Source organism: Amblyraja radiata, chromosome 28 (assembly GCF_010909765.2).
Source record: "Amblyraja radiata isolate CabotCenter1 chromosome 28, sAmbRad1.1.pri, whole genome shotgun sequence".
NCBI classification, from domain to species: domain Eukaryota; kingdom Metazoa; phylum Chordata; class Chondrichthyes; order Rajiformes; family Rajidae; genus Amblyraja; species Amblyraja radiata.
The window spans coordinates 11,335,251-11,347,941 of record NC_045983.1 but is presented as its reverse complement, the minus strand read 5'-3'; the positions used below and the strand labels follow the sequence as shown (position 1 = coordinate 11,347,941).

The window sequence follows — 12,691 nt, the reverse complement described above, 5'->3', positions numbered from 1 at the left end:
TATAGCAGGGTATTCACCTCATTAAGCCCTCAGATCAAAGCCATCAATCCCATTCCATCATATTTTCCAGTTAACTATTTAAAAAAAAATGTATACTAACTCCATGCGAGTCTTCACCGCCCACCAACATAGTACAGTATCCAATTAACTTACATATTGCATTTCTCATTCCCCTTCCCCCCCCTCAACCCAGGGTCTTTTTTTAGATGGCATTAACCCTGAAATCTGTTATCAGCTGCATCAAATCTATTGGTAGAACGCTTGTCTTAATGAAATAAAAGACATGTTTTAAGGCATCCCACAACTGAAACGAGCTTGTCTAATTACAGGGTGATACAAGCAGTGCTCGTTCGGAATTTCCTTTTCCACTACACTCACGACGCACACCTTTGACGGTCATTTGTTCACAAATTCTAGCCTTGTTTCTGTGCAAAACACACCAGGTGGTGGAGAAGCTCAGAAGGTCAGGCAGCATCTGTTGAGGGGATAGACAGGCGACAATTGGGTCAGGATCCTTCTTCAGCCCCTTGTTTCTGTGCTTTATGTTTCATATGTCAGTTGTCATATGGCTCGACACTGGTAGAACCCCCCACTAATTCCAATGTTTCAACCTTCACAGAGAACCAGCCCCCAGACAATCTTAAGAGTCTTTTATGAAGATGGATGGCAGTCCCGAAGTTAGTCATAGTATATACAGTAAGTAATTGGATGAAGGACACTAATGATAAGGTGAGTAATAATGAGGGTGAAGTGATGGCAGACAGTGAATTTTTATTGCTGTTAAGGATCTTAGATGTAATTATTTCAAGAAGGATTTGTTGCCCTCAATGTTTTCAAGGAACATTATAACAGGAAACATGCTAAAAATAGCAATTAGGCATTGTGTACCACGCATATTAAAATGGGATAATACGAGTATGCTAGGGGTTAAGAGTTGTGAGAGTGTTTCTGTAACAGGATCCGAAACCAACATTGTTTCTCTTTAAATCACCCAGATTTAGTATCCGTGAGTACTGCTAGCAGGATGCATGCATGAATGTTCAAGCATGACTGCTCCCTTCTCAATAAGGGAACATCAATACAGTTAAAATCCTGCATATTTAAACCACTCCATGACACAGCACCCAGGTTTAATAATCACTTGGCAGATTTGCATTACAAATTACAAGTTAGATGTTCAACTGACTTAAAACAAAACTAGAATATAGCAAACATTTGTATCACTGTTGTTACTCCTGCTAAAATAATGGGACAGATAAATGCTATTTATAAGGGAATTTGAAGCTATCATCTTTCATCAAACTTCAACTGTAACATTACGACCATTTAGCTTGAAATTCAGGCTGCCCAGGTTGTATCGTACAGCAATTTCATCAAGGACGTACACTAGCACACTAGTTTACTTACCATGGAAATTTGTGGCCATAACACCTGATATGGCCACCTTTCCATAGTTCAGAGACGTGAATGCTGAAGTGAGAATATGTAGTAAGCAGAGGTAAAAAATGTTTCAATCTTTTCAGATAAACAAGATGTATTAAGTAATGAGATATCAACACCACAACTCAGTCAAGTTTTGGTTTGACATGCAAATAGAGAATTTATTCCAATTTGACATCAATCTTCCACTTCTATGATTTGGAGATAAGTCTTAAAAACACCAGATTCAGCCATTTACATTAACATGTTAACCTGACGTGGGTTCCACTTCCTAAAGCTGTTTACAAGCGCCATTTTTAAACAGTGTGTTATATTCAAAATAATTAGGACAGCACAGTGATGCAGCTCGTAAAGCTATTGCCTCACAGCGGCAGAGACTCTGGTTCGAACCCGACTTCAGGAGGTGCCTGTATGATGTTTGCATGTTTTCACTGTGACTGTACAAATTCCCTCAGGTTTCCTCCAACATCCCAAAGACGCGAGGGTTTGTAGGTTAATTGGCCTCTGTAATTTATCCCTTGTGTTTAGGGAGTGAATGCAAAAGTAAGATCACAATCAACTAGTGTGAAGGGGTGATCGATGGTCAGTATGGATTTGGAGGACCGAATGGTTTACTTTCATGCAGTATCCTTCAATCAATCATTTATCAATTGAATTAAAAGGAAGCAGAATTTTCACTCAACTGCCATCTCACTGAAATGCTTTGTGCTTAGAAATGAGATTGACTGCAGGCAATGGGTTTATCACCAATAAAGACAATAAACATGCCAGATGTGCAAACTGCATAGAGGTGCATACAATATGGAGCCCAGAATGGAATTTGTAAACATAAGATGGTCAACAGTAAATTCAACTGTGAACAGGAAAAAGTAGCTAAATTACTGAGCTCACAGCCACAAAGCAGTTAAGGTGAATGGCATACATGCATTTAAGGAGAAACTGGAGAATGACAAAGCAGTAAGAACTGTTTGATATTCAAGGAGTTAGATGAAGTTGTATAAGATCAGAGTCATGGAGTAAAACACCAGCATCGTGGCCGCTTCGTACACCTTGCAATGGTTACTTACCATGCGGTGTCTTCCATAAAGATTCCTTCTCTTTCCAGCTGCATGAAGAGCTCTCCACCTGCAATGGCATAATCTGATGAGTGCCAGAAGCTAAGCCACTGTTCTGCACTACCTTCACCAGTAGCTTATACAGGACTGGTGGAGGAGGCAGAAATTCAGGCATTTCAAGAATATTTCACATCACAATTTACTGTTGTACTGATCAGGACTTAAGGTTAAAGCATCAAGAATTCTGATGTTCTTATAAAGAAGCATAATATATAAAATACAGGATTCTGTCATGTCTCTTCAAAATGCAATTTCTGCCGCACCTCATACAGTACCTAATTCTGGACTTTGCAGAAAAAAGATGCAAGGGCACGAAAGAGGCTGCAGTTTTAATAAAATGGCTCTTGGATGAGGGATTTCAATAACATGGATGGAATGGAAAATCTAAGATTGTTGCTTCTAGATATCTGACTTCAGAAATCTAATTTGCTTGAGTTTTTTAAAATCATAAAGGATTTGAATAGTGGAGGGAATCTGCACCAATTGAAAGAGTCAAGAACCGTAGGTTTAAGATATTGTCAGAAGAGCTGGGATTGCAATGGAGCAATACCATCTCGGGCAGTGAGTTCTCATGATCTAAAATTTGTTGCCCGAAAGAGCGATGGAAATATAATCAACTGCAGTTTTCAAAAGGGAATTTAAAACACACCCATAGTTAAGGAGCCATAGGACTGACTACATTCCCCTTGTAAATAGCTGCTAGGGCTTGATCGATTGAGTATGCTCTTCTGAGCTCAAGTATTTAATGCCACAATCCATTCATTGTTTCAAACAAGATTTTCGTCTGAAGATGGTGCCTTTAATACCATGTGAACTTATATTCCCACTTTCCTCTACTCTTCCACGGCATTAAGGCTATTACAGCAAAGAAAATGACTGTTCTTAATAAAACTCCTACAGCAATGACAATGAATTCCATCAATTTTAATACAAGCATCCACTCAATCAAATTCTTTCAAACCTGCCAAGCCATTCCCAAGAACCAACTTTTGCCATCCCTCTGGAGCCATGCCAAAATTAATGAACCATTTACAAGCAAAGTGACTGAAGAACTGAATCCTAAAGGACACCCCACTTGCAATCGAGAAACTAGTCTTACTTCAACACTCCTTGATAATTGGTTCTTATTTCTATTTGCTATCTTGATCCATATTATTTCATACTCTCTCTTTAACACTACTGTTCTGATCAATGTCCTTCCAAAATGCACATACACCTATCTATTATGTACTATATCGGTTACTGACATTTGGCAGACACCTTGTGGCTATTAATTCCAAGCTGTTCTCTGATAACACGGTTAGACATAGAAACCCGACCTTTGTATGACTGAGATACACGTTTTAGTATTTTATTTATTATTATTTTGGGATTGGTGTAGAAAGAATAAGTGGCATCATCTCTCAGTTCAATTCAAATACGATTATATGTTTGTTTCACACAGTTTACATGGTTAAGATAAAGTCAAGATCACCAGAAGCTCCCTGACTAACAATGACACAACAATCAATGATTTAAACTAGTGAAACAATGTTCAGTAACTTCACATGGTGCAACAATAAATTGTTCAGCAAGTCAAACAGCATCTGTGGAGGCAAAGAAATGGTTAACGCTTCTGATCAGAACTTTGCATTAGGATTTAATAGTGCAGAAGGAAGAGTAAAGAGTCAGTGTAAAGATTGAGAAGGAAGGACAAGACAAAGGCTAGTAGGTAATAGGTGGAATCAGATGAAGTGGGGTGTTATGGGCAGATGGAGCCAAGGAGGGTGAATGGGAAGGTGGAGATGGAGGCTGGAAGGTGATATGTAGAACCAGATAAGGGAAGGATATGAGGGGAAATTAAGTCAGATTGAGGAGGGGGAGGGAAGAGTGTAGAGATAGCTTGGTGGATGATCGTGGAAAAAGACAAGTGGGGGGAAAAAAGGTGAATTGAGGGGGTAAGATAGAGGCAGAGACTAGGTGACAAGTGGTATATGGTTACATGATACCATACTTTATATGGTGCTGTGGTAACTTTTTTTACAATATCAAACTGGTACTGACCACTGAGATATTCAAGAATGAGGTAGAGCTTCCCTCCAGTCTGGAAAGCATACATCAGATCCACGATGAATGGATGCTTCACGTCCTCCAAGATACTGCGTTCTGCTTTCGTATGGGCTGTGTCCTTTGCATTACGAACAATCATTGCCTGACAAAGCAAAATACAAATTATTTGCTGGAAAAGGGAGCATGACTGACTCGGATTCCTCAATTGAAATCACGGCACTGGAAAGATCACTGGCTGTATAAATGATAACACCGCAACATCAGATCAGGATTTAGATCGAAGGCTGAAATCCAACCAAATCCAATAAGATTAAAGTCTTCAAGAAGGAACTGCAGATGCTGGAAAATCGAAGGTACACAAAAATGCTGGAGAAACTCAGCGGGTGCAGCAGCATCTACGGAGCGAAGGAAATAGGTGACGTTTCGGGCCGAAACCCTTCTTCAGACTAAAGCTTGCTCTCTACCAACTGCAACATTTTAAATTAAGTTTGTCTGGACAGTCTCAATTCCATTAGAAGCAAACTGACAGCAGAAGGCTGTCCATAAATTGCAATACCAGTCAGAAAGGTTATATAGTAACTGCCTTGGCAAGTAGATACAAGTCGCTGGCACAATAGAGTTGGCAGCATTTCAACAGTGCACAGGCTGCTTTATGCTGCAGTCAGACTAAATGCTTAATTTCCAAGCCCCAGCTAGCTCTAAAGTCATATCAGGTCAATATAGTGCAATATTAACTTCATAGTTTGTTCAGAGGTTGGTGGAGAAAGCATGTCGTTGCTAAGATTTTGCAGGGCATGTCAGCGTGGAGCATCTATGTACAACAAAGAGGAATTCAGTGGGTCAAGCAGTATCTGTGGGTGGGAAAGGAATTGTTGTTGTTTCAGGCCAAAACCCTACATCATGAGAAGACTGGAGAGGGAAGATGGTGTATAAAGGGAGAGGGAGTGGCAAATAGGGACAGGGACCAGTGGGTGATCAGGTCTAAGGAGGTGGTGAGGGATGACGGGCATTTTGAGCCAAGGTGAGGAGATGGATAGTAGGTTATAAATGGAGGCAGACAAAAGGTCATATGGAACCCGGTAAGGGGAGAGGAGGGTGCAGACAGCTCAGAAGGTGATACGCAGTAACATTAAATGATAGTGGTGGAAACTAATTAAAAATGGAAGATGATAATAGGACCTATTAGGGGATATGTGAGGAGCAGGTGAAACCCAAAGGGAAGTAGGGGTGAGAGAGGATCAATGGATGAAATGTTGATGGAAACATGAAGGGGAGAGGGACCGAAAGGGATAATAAAGAGCTGGGCGAGAGTGGGACCATGATACAGCCAGTAGAGTTGCCCAGGTTTGATCCCGACCCACTGTGTTGAGTTTGCACATTCTCCGTGACCACCTGAGTTTTCTCTGGGTGCTCTGGTTTCTGCTCATATCCCAAAGATGTTTGTGTTTATAGGTTAAATGGCCTCTGCAAAATTTCCCTTTTTGTACAGGGAGTGGATGAGAAAGTGGAATAACATAGAATTAGCGTGCACAGGTGATCAATGATCTGTTTCCCTGCCGTATGACTAAAACCAAAAACAAATATGGAAAGTGTTTAAGAAGGAACTGCAGATGCTGGAAAATCGAAGGTACACAAAAAAGCTGGAGAAACTCAGCGGGTGCAGCAGCATCTATGGAGCTTCGGCAACTTGAACGCCCAGGAGCGGAAAAGACTGCAAAAAGTTGTGACCGCTGTCCAGTCCATCACCGGCTTTAACCTCCCCACCATCGAAGGGATCTATCGAAGACGCTGCCTCAAAAAGGCAGCCAACATCATCAAAGACCCACACCATCCTGGCCACTCACTCATTTCACCATTGCCATCGGGAAGAAGGTACAGGAGCCTGAAAACTGTAACGTCCAGGTTCAGGAACAGCTTCTTCCCTATAGCCATCAGGCTATTAAACACGACAACAAAAAGCTCTGAACTACAACAGACTATTATTATTATTGCACAATATTTGTTTATTTATTGTGTATGTTTGCATGTGTATATACACACACTGAACATTTTTTCTTTTTCCCGTTATGTACTATGTTTACATATTCTGTTATGCTGCAGCAAGTAAGAATTTAATTGTCCTATCTGGGATATATGACAATAAAACACTCTCGACTTGACTCTTAATTGGCGCATTCCAATTCCTGGACATAATAAAAATACTGTAATCTCAGTCACAAACATAATTTCTTACAGACTTTTGGGAGCATTTTTCCTAACATTTGATTCAATTGCCAAATTGCCTAACGTTAAGACCAATTATACCCGTTAGATTTACCCAGCAATGAAAGTAGATTATAGTCACTGTCAAATGCACCTTACAATATCAATAATCTCAGGCTTTCTCAAACTGCTGAACTTTGGGAACACAAACCGAATGTAACCGATTGTTCTCATGGTGTAATGCTTTAAAGCCCATGTGCCATTCTGGTGAATCTCTTACTAAACCTACTATAAAGCAAAGAGATCTATAAGGAGCTGTAATCCCAAATTTCGTTGAACCGGCAAAGTTCTTAGATTCTTACCACTTAGAAAATACTTCCAATTTATTGGATATATACACAGCTGGACAGTGAACTCTTGTTATAATTTGAACCACTCATTTGACCCCTGTCCAGTTATAACATCCTACCACCATCTACATAACTTACCTAGAGAACTATTTAAACTGTTTTGAGGTTAAATTTTCAATGTAATTTTTCATCCAAAAAGCTCTAAAAATGTTCATCGAGTGACTTGTGACAACACACGCTGACGAACCCACTGATGAAGTGCTCGCGGCGAGCTTACTGCAATTTTTTTTTAAAGTCAGACTATTTTGGGAAAGGTTATTTTTAGCTAACCTTTATAACAGATTTGTCTCAGGCAGTACTGACGTATAATGTACAGCTTTAATTTGACAAGTCACATATATCGGTCATTTTTAGAAGATATACTTTGAAACCATTTAAAAAAATCCTCATGGTTTAATGACTGGAACTATTTCTGGATTTAGAGGTAGGTTTTAATCCACATCCCAAATCACCAACTACAGAAACTTGTAAAAAAAACTATAGAGGGAGTAAATAAAATTAGTGATGATTCTGGGCTTAGGACAGAGATAAAAACAGTTGAATGATTATGGACATTACCTTCTTTAGCACTTTCATGGCAAATATCTTTCCAGTATATGCACCCAATACCTTCCTTACTTGGAAAACCTGCAAACCAGAGAAAAAAAAATCTCTTATCTTTCTTTCAAAAAGCACATTTAATCCAGTATAGAATTCCAAGTATCATGACAGCTGTAATTACACTGAGCTCCTGATTTCAGCAGACATGAGCTAAAGCAGACACCATGGAGAGAAAATTATCTATTTCATTTTTTGGTACATTTATATAATTCAAATATAAATAAATTCCAACAAAACATCAAGTTATATCTTAAAATGTGACTCCCCTTTTTTCAAATAGAGAGGCAGAGAGAGAAAGAGAAAGCAGAAAACTATTAACTCCCGGCTTGACATCAGTGGCAGATGGAAAATTTAAATCTATTATGAGGGATGTGATAGCAGAACTCAATTAAAAAAGTGAAATGGACAGTCACGTTTCGGTTCAAGACTCTTGTAGGTAAAAGTTCTTGAACTAAATATCAGCTACCCATTACACTCAACCGCTACTTTGACTCGCTCAGTTCCTCAAGCCGATTAGTACCAAGGGAAACAAGTTCTTCAGAGGAGAGCGAGTTTTTGGAATTCCTTACCCCAGAGGGCTGTGTAAACTCAGTCATTATGCGGGTTCAAAGCGAGATCATTACGACCTGGATATTATGGTTATCAGGAGTTGAGTATTGAGCTGGAGTATGGCACTGAGATAGAAGATCTGCCATGACCTTAATGGATGACAGTGCAGGCTAATAGGAGTAGATGACATGCTCCAATTTCCTATGTCCTTGCTTAATAGCATTGCTATTAACATGTTCCATCACTCGCTGATGATTGAGAAAGCAGTGGTTCTGCTCATTCCTCTGGTATTTAAGTTTCATGTTTAGATGCTTCCTGCTTTTCAAAGGACACTCCAAAAGGCCGTGTGCTCAAGTCAAATTTCCTCTCGTTGAACAAACTGTGATGAGTTTAAATAAACAGAATATTGACTCAATAAGGAATATCCGTTCCTGTTGGTTGGTTAAGGATGGGTGTGCAGATTTTAACCGGATGTATACTTCTCAGTGCTTCAAAGAAAACATCAGGACCACTATTTGTGTTGAAAAGTGGCCATTATATACAGCCAAGCAGGCAATGGTCAGAATATGAAGGCAATGAAACACTCGAAAAACCATGCCCATTCTGCCCATGATCACTACAACGGGCAAGAACCTCTTTTCGCAATGAACCAAATGAAAACTCCACATTAAGCATCTGGGAAATAGGAGGAAGCAATGTGTCACCTCAATCCTAGTCTCCCATTCAACAAAATCAAGCACTCATATAATTTTCCTTCCCAATTCTCATAACCCTCGATTCTTCTGCACGGCCAAAAATGTATTTCAAACTTGAATATATTTAATGATAGAATTCTGAACACTCTAAAGAAATTTCATATGAACTCCCCATTCTGACTTTAGCTTTGAATCCTAGACAATCCCAGTGCATTTGTCCTATCAAATCTCTTCCTTCTTCTAAACACCAGACTAGAAGCTCATTGTTCATTGTTTCCTCATAGGTCACCATCATCTTCCATATTAAGTAAGCAAGTCCTTGTTGCAATGCATCTTGGGATAACTGTCTTTATAAGGAGGTTCACAACTGTATCTCTTGCGCTGTCTTGCTTTACTTCTTTACTTCTTTACTTTAATTTGCATGCAATTAACTGTGGCGGCACCTGGTGGCACAATGAACCATCGGCTCTAGGTGGCGGCGTCTTGGTGAGAGAGGCGCTAGTCACAGGGTCAGTATCCGAGTTGGTATTTAAGGCCGGGCAACGCCCGTGACCTTGGAGGAGGAGGGAGCTGTATTGGAGAGAATAAACACGTCTAGTGCACGCAACTCGTGTGAGATTAGTTTTTAGCTGGACTCCTTCGCGTCCCCGCCACAAAGCATCTAATTTTCTATTTACCTTCTCAATTACTTCATGTCACATAATACTTCTATTCTGTTATTTCTGCTGCCACTGAATCTTAAAATGGCAAACTATCAAATCTAGAGGATCTGGCAGTCCTTCGTTCACCTATTCTTTTTCTCTAGTAAACGTCATTGTTTTAAGTTCCTTGCTCTTCTCCCCCTTGCTTATACATTAATAACTTTTTGGTAAAGTTGGTACCTGCCTGCTGAAGATCCAAAAGATATTTAATGCTCCTGCCACTTCATTATTTTATTTTCAATGTCTCAACTTTAGAAAGTGCAAGGATACACTGAAATCTTGAAAGGGAGCTGTTCACTCTAGTAGGAAAGATGCAAAATACTCAAAGGACCTACTGTGCGCTCTTGTTACAATACATAACTCTGCTTCCCCAAGTGCTCAAAGTCCATAGATATTCACACTATGCTTTCCAATTTCTGGATGGTCATGTTTGAAATCTGCAGTTGTATCAAATTCATTTTTTGTACAAAAACCCAGTTGAAGTCCAACAGACCATGATTGTGCCTCCTCAGAGTAAGTCAACTCATTACCCACAAAGATTTGCAAAACATTCCACTAATATCTCTCGCGAGAATCACTAACCTTGGCGAAAAACGATACCACAAGGCAAGAGCAAAGATGCATATATTTTCTGATACAGGATCCAAACGATACATCAACTTAGTTTAGACTTGTTATTATATGTTTGGGAACGGAGATATCACTCTCAGCCATAATATTTGCATCTCAAAATTGCATTTTCCTTTGCCACATGCAAGGTTACTTAGTCCTTGTTATTACCAAAGATTTTTAACAGACACTAGCTGTAATCCAAGGACACCATGGACCAAACTGGTCCCCATAATGTACCCCACAAATTGACAACAACTCCAATGACAAAGGATATGGAGTATAGAATAGGGAAGAATCAGGGCGCAGTATTTTTATTGCACAATTCTCTTTAAAGTTTTAGAATTCATGACAGAAAATTTTCCACTCGTGTTGTGATCTTTTCAGATGAAATAGCCCCCAATTTCATGATGCGCCTGCTTGGTTTCTCATTACATCCACTAATGAAACATCTATTAAAAAAATATACAGCATTAATTCAGGAAAGATGAAAGAGTTCAGGATGAATGTTAAATCTTCTGATTGAGAAATGTGCATATCTCTGCCACGAAAAGTCAGGTTAAACTAAAAAAAAACAAGGCTGGGAATGTTTGTCAAGTCAGGCAACACGTGTAGAAAGAAAAACAAAGTTAATGCCTCAGGTCAATGTTATTTAATCAAAAGTGTTAAATTAAATATATTAAATTGTGAAAGGGCAGAGAAATCAAAGAATGCCATTAATAGGGCAGAGACTAAAAGGCTGAAGGCATTAATAGGGCAGAGACTAAAAGATTCACAATGTTTGATCTACACCAACAAGGCTCAAGGCAGGAGTGCGATGGAATACCTTCCACTTGCATGGCTGAGTGAAGCTTAAAGAATACTCAAACAGCTCAATGCCATACATGACATAGCCACCTGCTTGATAGGCACGCCATGAAAACCATTCACTCACTCCAATACTGATGCAAGTAGCAGCGAGGTGCAATGGAGCAACTCATCTAGATTCCTTAGATAGCATTTTCTAAACCTGAAAGTTGCCCTCCACCATCACTGGGTCAAAATCCTGGAACTTTCTCCCTATTGTTGCTATACCCACATCTCAAGATCTGCAGAGATTAAGATTACCGCCGCCTTCTCAAAGATAATTAAGGGGAGGCAATGAAATGTTGGTTCAGCCTGCGAAACCCACATCCCTCAAATGAAAAAACTCTGAAACCACACCGAGGTCCATATCCAAACACTAGCCAACTTTATATTAATTTCTAATATCACTTTCTGGTTAATAAATTGATCGAGTCATATCAGGGGAACAAAATATGCGCTGATGGAAAAGGGAAAGAAGGGATCGATGAGCTGAAAAAAGAAATAGCAAATTAAAAAACTAGATAAAGCTGAAAGAAAGGATTAGGCAGAATTGCCTACCTAAAACAAGAGAGAAGAATAACAATCCATGACTAATGCTACGTTAGAAAAACTAGCCAGGCATAAATCCTTAGTCTGCGTAGACGCGTGGATGCGAAGTGAATAGGGGAATCAATTTAGAAGACCCTTACCTTCCCGTAACCACCTTTGCCTAGCACGCGCAGAAGCTCAAAGCACTCCGGTCTTATTTTTTCTGGACCTCTATTCACATTGTTTTCAGAGATTTCAAATTTTTCACAGTGTTCCATATCCCTGTAAAACAGATAAAATTATACTTCTCTTAGTCCACTACAGAAGTTAAAAAGTATATTAAGACCTTGGAACAAGGAGAAAAATATCCTTTAAATGTACAAATACACAGATGTTTCTTTATCTTGAAGATTAACCACCCTTTTCAGTTTCTTTCTTCCTTTAACCATCACTCTTGCACAGTTGCCGAGGCCACATTAGATTGCCATACAATGAAATCGCTCAGTGAGTGATAGCAGGCTGCGACAGATGCCCCAGTTGAGCTCAAATGGCTCTGTACTTAAAGACAACAGACATGTGTGTTTATCAGCAGCCAACAAGGATCCGGCAATCCTCCCAAATAAATCCCCAGCCCATAATATCCCAGCTGTCTCATTTCAGGCCAACGTTTGCACCTGTGGTTTGGAATTGATCCAAAGGCTTCAAGAGAGAGGGGGAAATAGAAAACATCAAGAGTCTTCCAATGTTGTTATTACTAATGATTGGCACAGTTAACATAGAACAGAACAGCACAGGAACAGGCCCTTTGGCTAACAATATCCATGTCGAACATGATGCCAAGTTAATTTAATCTTCACTACCTGCATGTGATCTATAGCCCTACTCAATAGATTGCTCAATACATTCACCTTCGCTCAATACATTAACTTTTGTTTCAGAAATTTCAA

At 39.6% G+C, this 12,691-nt stretch overlaps 1 protein-coding gene across 3 annotated transcripts in view; it reads right to left on the bottom strand.

Annotated features, from left to right (window-relative positions):
* rps6kb1 (ribosomal protein S6 kinase B1) overlaps positions 1-12,691 on the bottom strand; it is a 62,347-nt gene that overhangs the window by 34,646 nt on the left and 15,010 nt on the right. For all 3 annotated transcript variants that reach the window (XM_033045794.1, XM_033045793.1, XM_033045792.1), the window contains exons 3-6: positions 11,906-12,026; positions 7,775-7,843; positions 4,599-4,746; positions 2,508-2,565 (exon numbers count right to left, since the gene is read on the bottom strand). In XM_033045794.1, coding sequence (XP_032901685.1) covers positions 2,508-2,565; positions 4,599-4,746; positions 7,775-7,843; positions 11,906-12,026 — 396 coding nt within the window. The remainder of the gene's footprint in view (positions 1-2,507; positions 2,566-4,598; positions 4,747-7,774; positions 7,844-11,905; positions 12,027-12,691) is intronic.